Source organism: Thunnus albacares, chromosome 12, assembly GCF_914725855.1.
Source record: "Thunnus albacares chromosome 12, fThuAlb1.1, whole genome shotgun sequence".
In the NCBI taxonomy this organism is placed as follows: domain Eukaryota; kingdom Metazoa; phylum Chordata; class Actinopteri; order Scombriformes; family Scombridae; genus Thunnus; species Thunnus albacares.
The window spans coordinates 9988251-10004619 of record NC_058117.1 but is presented as its reverse complement, the minus strand read 5'-3'; the positions used below and the strand labels follow the sequence as shown (position 1 = coordinate 10004619).

Below are 16369 nucleotides of genomic sequence, written 5' to 3'. Positions count from 1 at the left end.
CCAGCGACCAAATAATAAGCAGTTGGTCTGATTAAAAAATGTAGTCTTTTATGACTGAACATGAGGTGCACATATTCACATCATTTTTGCTATTCTTTGACGATGTTGAAGAAAGTGTTCTGATCATTTAGCTCACCAACCACAGTGAACTTATAAAACTTAACACCTCTACATGTATTTGAAATTTTATGCAGTCTTTGCCATCTGCAAGTCTGCTACTTACAGATTTATATTTTAAAAATCTTGACTATGCCTATCAAGCAAAGCTAAAGTTAAACATTTTTTTAAATTCCAGATTCCAAGTTCACAAGTTCACTCTTCAACACAACACCTCCTCACAAATAAAATCAGCACTTTGTGGTGGTTTTGAAGTGGTACTATACTAAGCAATATGAATCTTTGAGGTCACACACACACCATGCCTGTACAGCTGTAATAAATGATTATCTCCCCAGGATATTCTTGCACTAGGAAGCACACAGAGAGCACATACCTCTGGCAAGGCTGCAAGATAGAAACTTTTGATCTGCATCCAGACTTGCATCAAAACACACAGTGATGTACAACAGTAATGTTGACTGACTGATGGTGGCTATGCCTTTTTGGACAAAGGCTTCGTTTGTGCAAGAGGGCGGATGTGAATAATCTAGTTAGTCCGAGCAGGAGCATTAACATATATTATGTTGCTAATTGTTCCTCTGTCCATCACTGAAATATGACGTAGTTTTGGAGATGTTTTATAACAAGCATTTAAAATATATTGTCAGAGATGAGGGTTATAGGGCAATAAAACACAGAATGAAATGAAATACATTAATCATAACTCTAAATACGTTTTTTTTAAAAAAAAAAAATCATAAGTCCCCCAGGGCCTCTATTTACGCACATGCTGGAGAAATAACTTTGTTTTGGGATCTGCATATGACTGTCCGTAGCAACACAATAACAACAACAACAACAACTTTGGCACTTTTTTCCCCTCATGTGGCATCTCTAAAGAGGCATTTCATTTCCCATCGCAGAGAACAGTGAACAAGCGGTTTCCCACAGACTCATCTCATGACAAACCGCTTGCTCCACCGTGTAACTAAACTCTGCGTGTGTGTGTGTGTGTGTGTGCGTGTGCGTGCGTGTGTGCCCGCGCGCGCGCGCGCGTGTGTATTTGTGTGTGGGAGGGCGGTCCATTACGATGAGCCGCTTTAGCACCAGCACTCGACAAGGCTAGCTCAGCGGAGCTAGCGTGCTACCAAAACTGTGCGGTTCATTTTCGGGAGAGCACGATGAAGAACATCATGAAGTATTACAGACTTATTCCACCACAACATATTGACAACAACACTGGGAATTAGGGGCGTCTTTCCACAGAAGCTGGACTGTCCCTACCCCTCACGATCACTGTTTGGATGGACTAACGTTAGAGCTAGCACCGCTGGTTGAGACTTCACGAATGGGATTTACTCAGCTAGCCGCTGCTAATGATTGTGCTGGCTGACTAGCTCCGCGGCTAACCGGTCGGCGTTAGCTCTGACACAGGTAGCTTCATATTTGTTTTTTTCTCATGTTTTTAGTGTTAACTGTTGCTGTTAACCAAAACAACTACGCAGTCATTCACACGACAAAACGGCCGTGTTGCACGCATTTTATTGCTGTAGACGTACTTGATGACAAATGACATTGATCTGCTTAGTGAACTTGGCTAGCACGATTAGCCTGCTAGCCAGCTAAGAAACAACACCTAACAGCTAACGTTAACTCACCGAGTAGCAGCAATCACAAACTAGTCGAGCTGACTGTCAAGCCTGGGCTACAAGCTCAATCCTAGCAGCGTTAGCCGCACCTAACGCTAAGTAATGTGTGGGAGTATACCTTGTTTACTAACAAGTTTGTTTATACATTATCGCTCAAGTAATTTCATTCGACATCACTGGACATTTATCGGTTCATTGCTTCTCTTTTTGAGTGAATGTGAGTTATTTTATTCCTAACTTGCTAAAGCGAAGGTTTTTAAAAAACACATTATCCATCACTGATGTGTTGACATCCAAATGATGTCAATGTCAGGTTAGTTGTCACAATGGTGAGAAGAAAACGCAGTAACGTCTTCAGTTATTGCAAGCTACATAGTTAACATTAGATATCTTTGTTGTTATTAATGTGTTGCCATCACTTTCACTTTAGCTAATAGCTATATGGTGAGCCTAAACACAAGGGAGCAGCAATTATTTATTTATAGGTTTTCCTCTGACTACAGACTGTTTATCGAATGTTTTGCATCCAGTGTTAAAGTGGAATATGAAGTATGTGTTAAGCATCTTTATATGCTGTTCCTATGCAACTCCGTCATCGCTGAAGTCAAATATTTACCACAAGCGTTTTGCATGATTGTACACAGGTCAGTGATTCTTATATAATCCTCTGTTTCCTTCTTTCTCTCAGTTGCTTGACATCACTCATCCCATAATTACCAGGCTCTGAAAAGAGCGGATTTGCTGGCACAACCATGCCTCCCAGGCCGTCCTCAGGAGAACTATGGGGGATGCACTTGATGCCCCCTAGCATCCTTGTGGACTGCCTTCTGCCAAATGGCATGATTCTCACGTTGGAGTGCCTCCGGGAGGCTACACTGATCACAGTCAAGCATGAGCTTTTCAAAGAGGCCAGGAAGTACCCTCTTCACCATCTGCTGCAGGAGGAGAGCTCTTACATCTTTGTCAGTGTCACCCAGGAGGCAGAGCGGGAGGAGTTTTACGATGAGACCAGGAGGTTGTGTGATCTTAGGCTCTTCCAGGCCTTCCTCAAAGTCATTGAGCCAGTAGGCAACAGAGAAGAGAAAATTCTCAATAGGGAGATAGGTATGGTCTTTGACTCATAATGCAGTTACAAAACAACCCACTGCACTATAAAAGGTGCAGTGTGTAGAATTTAGTGGCATCTAGCAGAATGGACTTGGCAGAAATGGAATATAATATTCATAAGTATGTTTTAATTAGTGTATAATCACTTGACAATAAGAATTTTTGCATTTTTGTTACCTTAGAATGAGCCCTTTATATCTACATAGGGAGCAGGACCTCTTCCACGGAGCCCACCATGTTGCACCGCCATGTTTCTACAGTAGCCCAGGGCAGACAAACCAAACACTGCACTTGCATTTTTCGCTAGTTTCGTGGCCACCGTTGGTTCTCCTATACACTTGAGAGGGGAGTCGTATTCAGTTGTTTTCAATCTGCAACCTCACCGCTAGATGCCACTAAATTCTTCACACTGGTCCTTTAAGTAATGGTACTGTGACATCCATTGGCCTTGGGAATGTCATTACTCACAGTAAGGGGGATTAACTAGTGTGTTATGTGTTGCGCTGTATTATGATGAGGCATATGCCAACTGTTTATGTCTTTTTATATGTCTAAAAACATTTTGAGGTCATTTGAATTAAGCACTTGTCTTTCCTTGTAGGTTTTGCTATTGGGATGCCTATATGTGAGTTTGATTTGGTGAAAGACCCAGAAGTACAGGACTTCAGAAGGAACATTTTGAACGTTTGCAAAGAAGCTGTGGATCTCAGAGATAGTAACGGACCCCACAGTAGAGCTTTGTACGTCTATCCTCCCAATGTAGAATCCTCAGCAGAACTTCCCAGGCACATCTATAACAAGCTAGATAAAGGTAAGACATTTTACTCTCGGCAGTAGATTTTTATATCCGAAATATATTTTGCAAACATTCACATTTTTGATCCATTTAATTTTCTTTCCCTCAGGTCAAATAATCGTGGTCATATGGGTTATTGTGTCACCCAGCAATGACAAACAGAAGTATACCCTGAAGATCAACCATGACTACGTGCCAGAGCAGGTGATCGCTGAGGCCATCCGTAAGAAGACACGTAGCATGCTGCTCTCTCAGGAGCAGTTAAAGATGTGTGTGCAGGAGTATCAAGGAAAGTACATCCTCAAAGTCTGCGGCTGTGACGAGTACTTACTGGAGAAATACCCTCTGAGTCAGTACAAGGTAATCTAATTTAATCTAGCTGCATCTGATGCTGTTGTACTTAGAGGGAAAGAGATTGACTTCACATCAAATTATCATCCATATGAATGTGTTTGGCATTCACAACATGAATTGAGAGTTACGTGAAAATCTTTTGCCTGGAAAATGTGCTGATTCGAGAATAGACTATAAACATCAAGGTATATAAATACAATGCGCTGAATGTTCCAGTTATTGCTGTCTTGTAACCCAATAATCAATATGTTGATAATGTAGAAATGATATGAATGCCTTCAAAATGTCAAACAGTATGAATAGCTTCAAAATGCCACAATCGCTACTACTTCAAAATGTCACATTGTCTGTCCTCGACAGTACGTGCGCAGCTGTATCATGCTGGGACGGATGCCAAACTTGATGCTAATGGCAAAAGACAGCCTGTATTCCCAGCTGCCCATAGACAACTTCACCATGCCGTCATATGCAAGGCGAATATCCACAGCAACACCCTACATGAACGGGGAAACAGCCACCAAGCCTCTATGGACTATCAATGGGACGCTGAGGATCAGGATACTGTGCGCCACTTATGTCAATGTAAACATCAGAGACATTGACAAGGTATAAATGCAGTACATCGACGTGGTTACCTCATCTTGTTTTTCTTTAAAGATTCTGACAAAAAAAATTCTGACTGTCATGTCACTTTTAGTCGGCTTGCACATCTCCACTCCACTTCGTGTGGTCAGAAAAGCAGTGAAATATATCTCTCCTCACCTGATGGAGTAGTTTATAAATCTCTTGTTCTTGTTGCTGCTCTAGATTTACGTCAGGACTGGGATATACCACGGTGGAGAGCAGCTGTGTGACAATGTCAACACCCAGCGCGTGCCCTGTTCGAACCCCAGGTAGCGCACAATGAAGAATAGTGTCCCATACTGTGATGTTGCTCTGGGATTTCACTCAGTTTTACAACATTAATGTGATTGATTATTTGAGTGTTTTTTATCTTTGTGTATTCCAGGTGGAACGAGTGGCTGAACTACGACATGTACATTCCAGACATCCCCCGTGCGGCCCGACTCTGTCTCTCCATCTGCTCTGTGAAAGGGAGGAAGGGAGCTAAAGAGGTTAGCGGAGAAATGCTACATTAAAGTTATAATACCTAAGATTTGAGTCCTGGTTGATTTGGTTACTGGTGGTAGCAATACGTGCAGTTTAATACCACAGCTACTCTGTCAGAGATACAACAGAAGAGCAACTAATCGGTGTATCTGTTTACAGTGCAACCAAACAAACTCGAGTTGTTTTTCATAAAGAAGTCAGTAAACAGTTTGCCTTTTTCCATCTGCCATGAACAACCACGATCTGACTTCATGCTGCACATGGCGCAAGTAGTTTTTCACACAACAGCAGGGCACCTCCTGCTGAGGAGTTGGAGGTGTGCGGCCGGTTGCCTGCAGCTCTATCTAACAGCTCACTGTGGCTGCTTCTTGCTCTATTGGTATAATGAAACTAAAAGCCACCCTGTGTTTTGCCTATTGAACGCTTTTAATGTGATGCAGCAGTAGAAAAAGTGGGGTTTGCATTTTACAGTAACTTAATATAGCTCTGATAGAGCTGTGGGAAAGTGAACAATAAACAGTGAGGCTGATATCAGTGAGGTTAGGCTGGAGTACATGCATGCATCGTTTTCCTGTGTAGGTAGGTAATTGGAATCCAGTGAGGGAATGGCTCTATTGCTGAAAAAAAATTACCATTTTTAAAATGAAGAAGAAAAAAAAAAAAAAAAAAGGTTTGATTTCATGAAAAATTCCAACCGTAAATGTTACACTTAAATTCTTAATAATTCTTTTTCAAGTCCAATCTTGTTTGAATCAAAGTGGGTAATAAAGGCGGTTAATGTCGGCATGGGAACTAAACAGCTTCCCTGTGATCTGCACTGCACCTGTCTGTTCCATAGCCTCGAGCTGTTGCCTTTCTAATCATTTTCATATGCATCATCTTACTGGTATTTTCCTGTAGGAGCATTGTCCCCTAGCCTGGGGCAACATCAACCTGTTTGACTACACCCACACACTAGTAGCAGGGAAGATGGCTCTCAACCTATGGCCTGTCCCACATGGCTTGGAAGACCTGCTCAACCCTATCGGCGTCACAGGCTCTAACCCCAACAAGGTGAACAGCAAACGTCAACATTGTGAACATAATGCTGACGCTTTATTTGTGCTTCCAACACTGTCTCTTTTTTTTCTTTTTTTTTACAGAGCAAATTTTAGTCTAGTGAAGATATTTAAAATGTAAAAAGATGCTGCTCTCCTCTTTTCTTGTTTTTTGTTTGTTAACTAGAAAATATATTTTTGCAAACAAAACTGTACATGCCAAAAATGTTACAACTATAACAGAATTTAAAATACTCAAGCTGTCAAAGTAGATTGCTCTCAGTTACACGGACAAGATCAGCATTGTTGTGTCGCCTCTATTATCATGAAACACTAAGAAGATGGAATAACATTGCACAAACTTTGATCCATTAAGCTTTTCAGATATGTGTTATGCTTGCGTCTGCTACTGACCTTTAAGCCTTATGACCTAGTTTTAACGGAGCTGGTGACAACCTGCAGAGTTTCAGAGCTGGATTTAAGCCTCCTCGATTTAAGCAACCAAGCTTCTTATCCCAATTAATTAATTACTCATTGATACATCGGGCCTCTGGAAAGGCGCCTTTCTTTGATTTCACCTTGAATGACCTTTCCCCTTCCACACCGCTCTCTAAACATGCAGGAAACCCCATGTCTGGAGCTGGAGTTTGACCATTTCAGTTGCCCAGTCAAGTTCCCTGATATGACCACCATTGAGGACCATGCAAACTGGAATATATCCAGAGAGCTTGGCTTTAATTACTGCCACACCGGTTTGGTAAGATAACATTTGCTTTTTTTATTACGTGTATTGTTTCACTTATCAGATTCATCATGAGATCTGATTTTCATTCTGGGCAGATCACTTTAAACAGCTGCCACATTGTAGTTGTCTCACAAGTTCTCTCAAGTGTTATGTTACTCATCTTATTATAGACCCCATGTAGTGCTGATATTGTTGCTCAGTTTATTTGAGTAAACTGTGTGTTCTGTGGTGTAATAGAGTAACAGAGTGGCGCGGGACAACCCCTTCACGGACACCGACAATGAGCAGCTTCGCCAGGTGTGTAACAGGGACCCACTCTCTGAAATCACTGAGCAGGAGAAAGACTTTGTATGGAGGCACAGGTAATGTGTGTACGCTGGTTTACCATTATATTGGTTTTTGAGGGTGTGTGTAGGGTCTTTCGCCTTATGATTCTATTTTGACCATCTCTTCATCACAATCATGGTATTTTACGCTAAAAGGTATTTTGCACATCGGGCTCATCTAGATGAAAAAATATCACATGTTCTCTTCTCAAACTATTGTAGACATTACTGCGTCAACATCCCAGAGATCCTTCCCAAGATCCTCTTAGCTGTGAAGTGGAACTCCAGAGATGAGGTTGCACAGGTAAGCTCAGGTTTCTACTGCTGACACGTCTTTTATTTTGAAGGACATTAGATGGAGAAATAGATACCTCTGCCTAGCTCACTTGTTGTACTAATGCAACTCAGCTGATTTTTACATGGATAGCGCTAGGGCTGTGCGATATGACCAAAATCTCATATCCCAATATAGGTAATTTCATATCCAGATAACGATACATATCACAGCATAGCCCGTTTTCTGTAAATTCATTTTCTGGTCCTTGTCAGACTTTTCATTACCTAAACCATGTCCATAGACAGAAGCAGCCCCTCTTTTAGGTACGAGCTAAAAGAGGGGCTACTCCTGTCCGGAATTACCCCGCTCTATGTCACATTCACTCTCCTCCATGTTTGTTTGCGTTGCCTTCACGCAAAGTTCCTGCCTGCATTCGTGCCGTGCTGAAGAACGCAAAGAGTCGTCCAAATGATGAAAAATGTTGATCTGAAACAATAGATGTTTTTCTATCGTCACACGATATATACCGTCATATCGCACAGCCCTAGATAGCACACACTAACACACTGTCTCATGCATTGTTTAAAATAGCAAAAATGCTAGAAATATGTATTTGTAGTCAGTGAATTTTTTTTTTCCTTTCTACCCAGATGTATTGCCTTCTGAAGGACTGGCCCGCTATCAAGCCAGAACAAGCCATGGAGTTGCTGGATTGCAACTTCCCCGATCCTATGATCAGAGACTTTGCCGTAAAGTGCCTTGATAAATACCTAACTGATGACAAACTCTCACAGTACCTCATTCAACTGGTTCAGGTAGGTTGTTGTAGATATGTGTAAAGTAAATCGCGTGACACTTGATCATTATAACCATTGACTGTATATAAATATGGACGTCATGACAGCTCCCGAAAAGTGAAGCCAAAACATGTTGATCGCTCTTTGGTGGCTGGCTGCAGTATAGGTCATAAATCCCGCCCCCTCCATTTGTGGATGGGACATGAGCCAAACTAAAAAAAAATCAAAGTTCACGTCAAATAATTTTTTCCCAAAGATGGTTTCTGTCATTTTAGGTAGTTCTTATCACGCTGATGTTTGTCCAAGTGCTCATTTTTCCTGATAAGTTTGTTTTTAATTTGTTATTTGACGATATAAAAAGGGGGTGTGACATCATGATCGACTGCTGTGACAGCCGCTCTCAAACCTCCGTCAGGTGGCGGGATGGCCGACGGGGGCAAGCAAGATGGCAGCTCCCGGAAAGGAGTTATTTTGGCTTCACTTTTGCATAGCGGCAGGAAGTGGAGACGCTTCGTCTATATTTATATACAGTCAATGATTATATCACGTTACTATGATTAGAAAGTGGATGTCTCACTCCATACGCTGCTGTAATGTTTTGGGAAATAACAACGCTTTCATGATATTTGTATGTTTTCTGTGTCTGTGCCCAGGTTCTAAAGTATGAGCAGTACCTTGATAATCCACTTGCACGCTTTCTGCTGAAAAAGGCATTAACCAATCAGAGGATAGGACATTTCTTCTTCTGGCATTTAAAGTGAGTTCATTTAAACTGTTAGCATGTGACTTCAAATGTTAAATTGTTGCCTGATTGAACTTAACTATCTTGTCTCAAATCCCGTTAAATTTAAATTCTGTGAAAATAAAGATGATGTCAGTCAATGTTTTGGGATATTGTGTGTGTGTGTGTGTGTGTGTGTGTGTGTGTGTGTGTGTGTGTGTGTGTAGGGGCTTGCCCACATTTTCCATTAGGACACAAACAACCACTTTTTTTTTTCTTTTTTTCTTTCCTACATGTGTTCAGGTCAGAGATGCACAACAAGACAGTCAGCCAGCGGTTTGGCCTTCTGCTGGAGTCATACTGCCGGGCCTGTGGCATGTACCTGAAGCACCTGAGCAGACAGGTGGAGGCCATGGAGAAACTCATCAATCTCACTGACCTCCTCAAACAGGAGAAAAAAGATGAGGCACAGAAGGTAATCCGACTGCTGGCAGCTGTTAATGGTGATCTGCTGAATTGTTGAGGTTAATCTTGTTGACATCTGGACCAAATGTCCGCAGAGAGGTCATTATATTGTATAGTAGAGTGATACAGTTTGTTCAGTGCTGAATATATTTCAACCAAACAAGGATAAGACATCTCAAAAATGCATAGATTCATAGAGCTAAAGATAAATGCGGAAAATTCTCAAATAAAAGTTGTTCTCAATCAAAAGTTGGTCCCAAGCAGAGGCCAATGAAAAAACAAGGAAATTATGAATGAATTGCAGAATCTTTAATTATATTGCTAACATGATACTTTTAACATTATCTCTGCATTTGCACAACATTCATCAGTATCAGTTTCTCTTGAGTTTCTTTTAATAGAAATATAGTCCTCATGTGCAGTTAGTTTTTTATTGATTTTACTATGTAGTGTGCTAATGAATGAATTTCAATGCTTTCTGTGGCTGTTTTAATAATTAAAGCATCTTAGGGAAGTGAAAAGATGTATTCCCCCCTGAACAGCTGGAGCTGCTTTAATGTGAAATGGTCAAAGTAAGTGTTGAGATTGAATTAAAAGAAAACAGCAGCAAAAGCAAATTAATGCAGATCAGAGAAAAAAAAGGGCTGCTTCTTAATAAACTGAGTTCATTTTCTGCCCATCTGTATACTGAGAGCCTGATCTGCTCTTCACTTGAACATAAACTGGACAATATTTAAGAATTCACTGTATTAAAATAATTCTTTAGATGTGTAACAGTCTTATTTGTTGTAATCTGAAACAAAATATCTTTTTTTTTTAACCGTGTTAGGTAGCTACTGAACAAGTTAAGCAATATAAGTAAAGTTAAATTTGATTTACTGTCTAGTTATTGGCTACCATAGGTTCTACTGTGCTGGTTATACTGGTGATGAGTGTCAAAGCAGATGTGTTGCTTTGATAGCTAATTAGCAAACAAACACAATGAAATCCAAACACAACATTATCAAATCAGTAATTGGCTGGATTTGTGATGAAATGACCAGTGCTCATCTACGCAGCAGAAAAGAGTCTGCTATGTGCTTTTTAGATCAGTCATAGCTTTCAAAATCCCATCAGCTTTTCTCAGTTGGTAATGCCACGAGCTGTGGTCGTCCAGCACAGCCACCAGAGGGTGCTTATCATCACCCAAAAGCCCCCCCCCACCCCTCCCCCGTGAAGCAGCATTACCTCATTGTGAAAGGTTAATAATTTTTGTGAGGAAAAGCAGCAGCAAACTGAATCTACTTATATTCACCGCGCTGACTGACTCCTCCAGCTGTGTGTTATTAACTGATCCGTTTGTTTCTCTCCTTTAAGGTTCAAATGAAGTTTCTGGTGGAGCAGATGAGAAGGCCCGACTACATGGACGCACTGCAGAGCTTCACCTCTCCACTCAATCCAGCACATCAGCTGGGAAACCTCCGGTACATCAACAGTCTTTCTTACTGAACTCTGGCTCCTCTTGAACTCAAGCTTGTGTCATTTATTGCTCATTTCCTCTGCAGATGTTGCTTTTGCCTTTTTTCCTTTTTTGGACATAAAATATTATTATTATTATTATTATTTCTCATCATATGTCATACAAAATGGCTGTTTGGTGAGTGGATTAAGTACATATAAGGATATAATATAGTTACTTCTCTCCTCATCCCTTATTTTACAGTAACTGCAGTCCACATAACCAAGTTGGGATGATATATATTGTTTTGAGTCAGGACTTGTGAGCACAGCCCCATTATTTTTCTTCCTCTATTTAACATATCCCTGTCTCTGTTTCAGCCTGGAGGAATGCAGGATGATGTCATCAGCCAAGCGACCTCTGTGGCTTAACTGGGAAAACCCAGATATGATGTCGGAGCTTCTTTTTCAGAACAATGAAATCATCTTCAAAAATGGAGATGGTGAGTTCTGTCTCAGCTTCTTTTCCCCTCGTATCTCTCTTACCGCTGCCGTCTCTCTTTATCCATCCTTGCACACGCGGACTTGAAAATGCTCCAGCTGAGCGTGCAGCATAAGTCGGTCCGAGCCTGCAGGGCATATCATGGTACACAAACACAATCTCATCTATGCTCTTTACACAGAATTCAGAAGGAACAAGTCAAGTTATTTGAATCACACTTCGCCGCAGCTGCTTGAGCGTTTTGCTGCACCATCTGTGACCAAAACTGACTTTGACAGCTCTGCTCCATAATGCATCACGTAGTTGATCAAAGAGCAGCTAAGCAGCTGATATTCACCTCACTGTCATCCACCTCCTTGTCTCCCTGTGCCTCCGTAGATCTGAGGCAGGACATGCTGACGCTGCAGATCATTAGGATAATGGAGAACATCTGGCAGAACCAAGGCCTTGATCTCAGGTAGGCTCCTCACTTCACCATGACAGCAGGGATGCAGGTACACATTAACAGGCTCGGGGTACCTTTCATATTCAATGCCTGAATGCAGATAAGTGGCAGCACCTGCCAGCCACCTCAGGTCATTTAATATAAAGTCCATCACTACTGTGGTCGAGCACAGAGAATCCATTAAATTAGAATGCGTGTTGACACGGTTGTCTCTCATCTTTGTTGTTATCTGTGTCATCATTTTTTTTTTCTGCCTTTCTTTATGTTTTGTGTCCTTCTATCACAGGATGCTGCCTTATGGTTGTCTGTCAATTGGAGACTGTGTGGGTTTGATCGAGGTGGTAAGAAACTCTCACACCATCATGCAGATCCAGTGTAAAGGAGGCCTAAAGGGGGCGCTGCAGTTCAACAGCCACACACTGCACCAGTGGCTCAAGGATAAGAACAAGGGAGAGATGTGAGTGGTTAAAACGGTGATTTATAAGGCTTTTCTGGTCCGCTGTAAGGACTACTGGTGGTGTTATACATAATATGTAGACTTGGTGTCTAAAAACCTCACTTTTCTTTGTTGTGAGAATAATTGGACACACTTCCTGAATCCTTTCTTGAGTATTTTCTGTTTGTTTGTTTGTTTTTTTAGGTATGACCAGGCCATTGATCTGTTCACACGCTCATGTGCAGGCTACTGTGTAGCCACATTTATCCTGGGCATAGGGGACCGACACAATAGCAACATTATGGTCAAAGATGATGGACAGGTAAAGACTATTTTGACATCCTTTCTATGTTTCAGTATTTCTTTGTTAAATTGTTATATAATTTATTTCATTTCATAATGTTTTCACAGCTGTTCCACATAGATTTTGGCCATTTCCTCGATCACAAAAAGAAGAAGTTTGGGTACAAGAGAGAACGTGTGCCCTTTGTGCTAACACAAGACTTCTTGATCGTCATTAGCAAAGGAACTCAAGAGTGCACAAAAACAAGGGAGTTTGAAAGGTAACAGCAGCGCTCAAATTTAAAAAAAAATTAAAATGCACAAGAGCCAAAACAGTTGGAATTTGACCTACTTTCATGCCATTATTAGATCGAGCTGATTATTAGAATCTCCCATTTGTCGCGGCTTCTCTGTAATTGTTTTCTCTCCCCCCACTTTTATTCCCAGCTTGTAATTTTCTTTCCTTCTGCCCCTCAGGTTCCAGGAGATGTGTTACAAAGCATACCTGGCAATCCGGCAGCACGCCAACCTCTTCATCAACCTCTTCTCCATGATGCTGGGCTCAGGAATGCCCGAGCTGCAGTCATTTGACGACATTGCTTACATTCGGAAGACCCTGGCCCTGGACAAGTCAGAGCAGGAGGCCCTGGACTACTTCATGAAGCAGATGAATGACGCTCACCACGGCGGCTGGACTACCAAAATGGACTGGATCTTCCACACAATCCGCCAGCACGCCATGAACTGAAATGGCAACCAGGAGGGTTGAGCAACGGACTGTGGCAACAACTGCACACTAAGAACCAAAAGAGTAGTGAGAAATGGCAAAGTATTTTGCCATACACACTAAGGCCTGGTCAATATTTCTGCCAGCGTGTGACTATGAAACATTACCTGCCAGCGCACCATAAAATAACGGTGCTAAGAAGAGCCTATATCAGGGACGTAATGCCTAAAAGCTCCTGTTTCTACAGGTGTCTGAATTGCTTCTCCCTGCATTATGAACTTAAGAAGGCGGGATGGAGTTATATTTCATCCGTCTTCATAGGAACTGAACAAGTGTAATGGACCTCAACAAATTTGGCCTTCCTCATGTGAACAAACTATAGACATATTTTTTTTTTTTCTTATTTTTTTATTCCTTTCAGTACATCTTCAACCATCAGCATTAAGAAAGGAACATCATCATGAAGTGGTAAACCATGAGCACAGCTGGATTTTTCTAGTGAACTGAGAAGAGTTTAACGACATTATTTCCACTACCTATTTTTGAACTAATGAAGACTTGGGAAGATATCGGTGCACACATCCACGCTGGTGTTTTATCAGCTGAGAAGGACACCCTGAAGCCTGATGGGTGCCCACAAAATCATGGTTACCCCTTACAATCATAAAAAAAATAATCATTAATACTCTAAGTACAAGACTGACGGAGGAAGTGTTGTTGAAAACACTTAACTAGCATTTAATACGTTTGGAGCATAAAGTTTGCTTCAACTGAAATAATGACTATTTGTAGCCTACATATGATGAGTTCTCAGTTTAGCAATCATGTCACACCAGATAACTGAATTTGACACTTTTTGTACAGCAGTGTATCCATAGACTTGTATGCATACGGTGCACATATTCCTTTTTGAGTCTATTTTCTACTGAGCCAAAGTACTAGATGTGTAACCCCACTACTCAGCAGTCTTATTGTAAAAAAAAAAAAAAAAAAAAAAAAAAAGAAAGAAAATAGTCGCTACTATTCCAAGTCTCATGTGTACTCATAGCACTGATCTCTGCAGTATTTGTTTTGTTTTGTCTATCAGTATTATTCTGCGTCAGATGTTGAGGCACACGTGTCTGTCATCCACCCCGCGCAGTTGGAACGCAGATGGGACTGGAGAGAAGCTTTCTAATGGCCAGCTGCATAAAATGTTATGAATTGGTCTTTGTTAGTCAGCTGAATTACATTTGAAAAGGCAAGAAACGCAGGGGGGGGGGGGGGGTGGAGGGGGGGGAGGATGTGCAGTATTCCTTTTGTGTGCTGTGCTGTTACACTATGCAAGTTGTGATCTTTAATATGTACTGTATACCGCATAAAAAAAAAAAAAAAGTTGATGTCAGAGTAAGGCAGAGAGAGAGAGAAATGCATCTCCCCGTCATGCAGAAGACAAATTTGTCAGTGAACTTCGTACAGACAGTACATGGAGGAAAGAAAATGCACAATGCTGCACTGTAACAGTATCGTCTACTTCTTCCCAGCAAGCTGAAAAAGAACTGTGAGAAACGCCTTTTTTTTTTTTTTTTTTTTTAAACCCTGCCTTCTGCTTCTCCTTACCAGGTTTCTATTTGGAGCTTCAGTCTAGCCATCGTGTAAGATGTTTTGCTTCTGTCCTTGTTCTCAATCACACGTATGACAGATCATTTTAAAGCAGACTCTCTCCTCACATTTGCCATATGATCCCAGATTGTGACATCCAGGTAAAGAAAAGTAACCGAAGTGAATTTTTTTTTTTTAATTTTATTTTGTTTTTCTTTTGTTTTTGAAATCTTCCAAGTGTCTTCTTCCCTCCTCTTTCCTATGATTGTTGCCCTTATGTGTGGAAGAATAGTCTATGCAGGTCTGCTCACTGCACAGACACATACGTAAGAGGTCAGTAAATGTTCTAGCTTTACCAAAAGACACACACACACACACACACACAGGGGCGGTTTCCTGGACACTCAAGTCTGTCAAAGTCCAATTTTTGTGTTTTCTGTACGTGGACTTCAAAAATGTTCAGGAAACCGATCCTACTGAGATGCATGTGCTTCTGTACGGGATACAGAGCAGTGGGCCGGACCCATTTAAACTGAGAAAACTAGACCCCCATACGTATATACTTTACAGAAGAACTCTAATGATGCTCTTTCCCTTTGTACTTGTTGGTTGTTTTCTGTTTCTCACATTGCATTATGCATGAGGTCCTCAAATATCTACTTTTTGTTTTGACCTGATGTTGTTTACTTGAATTTCATGTATAGGAATGACCTTGTTACTTGTGTGAGGTACAACAAAGTCACAATGAAGGTAACAGATACTGATACTGCTACTACATGTGCAAATGCTTTCCTTGAATAACTACAGAGGTAATATATTTTTGTATTTTTAAAATGTAAGCAAACTCATATGTAACTGCTAACCAAAAGAAGAAAAAAAAAAAGAAAAAAAAAAAGGAGGAATCATGCATAACGTGCACCATCCTCATACAAACCTAGTAGACAGCTTCTAGTTGTTGAAACGATATGAATGACAAAGCAGAGGTGAATTGTTGGAATGAAGGACAAGGACTTGATGCTGTTGTCAGAGTACGATTTTCACGCCTAAGTGAAGCCCGAAGTGGAAGTCTGTAAGCACAATAAGGAGGAAGAAGCTACCCTGCATGTTTTTAAAAAAAGATTCATATGTTAGTTATCTATCCATCTGTATATATATCATAAATACTTCAAATACTTGTTTTAGTCATCCCCATATGACTGTCTGATACGAAACTGTAAGCATTCATTTATTGTACTGTTGAATAAAACATTTCTCCCTATCTAAGTACATTTTTACGATTGAGAATTTTTTATTACATTGTGTAAATACACTTTGCACACATTCAGTATTTGTATAATCTACAAGGCACTTTTGCATCGTTGTGCTTCATGATAAAATTTGACAATGTAGGACAAGGCTTCAATCAGATAACCTTAGATTTGTGTAAAAAAGGTTCCCTCAATCTTCCCCTAGAAATCAACACGAGACTCTTTACTG

The 16369-nt window shown here is 40.8% G+C and overlaps 1 protein-coding gene across 1 annotated transcript; it reads left to right on the top strand.

Moving 5' to 3' along the window:
- Positions 1-1118: 1118 nt before the first annotated feature.
- On the top strand, positions 1119-16161 carry LOC122993800 (phosphatidylinositol 4,5-bisphosphate 3-kinase catalytic subunit alpha isoform). Its single transcript, XM_044368248.1, has 21 exons — positions 1119-1533; positions 2437-2852; positions 3457-3666; positions 3761-4011; positions 4366-4611; positions 4813-4898; positions 5015-5120; positions 6016-6168; positions 6775-6909; positions 7135-7259; positions 7446-7527; positions 8151-8315; positions 8951-9054; positions 9322-9493; positions 10840-10946; positions 11302-11423; positions 11801-11879; positions 12154-12324; positions 12508-12625; positions 12715-12866; positions 13063-16161. Exons 2-21 carry the CDS (start codon positions 2501-2503, stop codon positions 13331-13333), a joined length of 3207 nt encoding a protein of 1068 aa, XP_044224183.1. The 5' UTR covers positions 1119-1533; positions 2437-2500; the 3' UTR covers positions 13334-16161.
- The last annotated feature ends 208 nt before the right edge of the window (positions 16162-16369 follow it).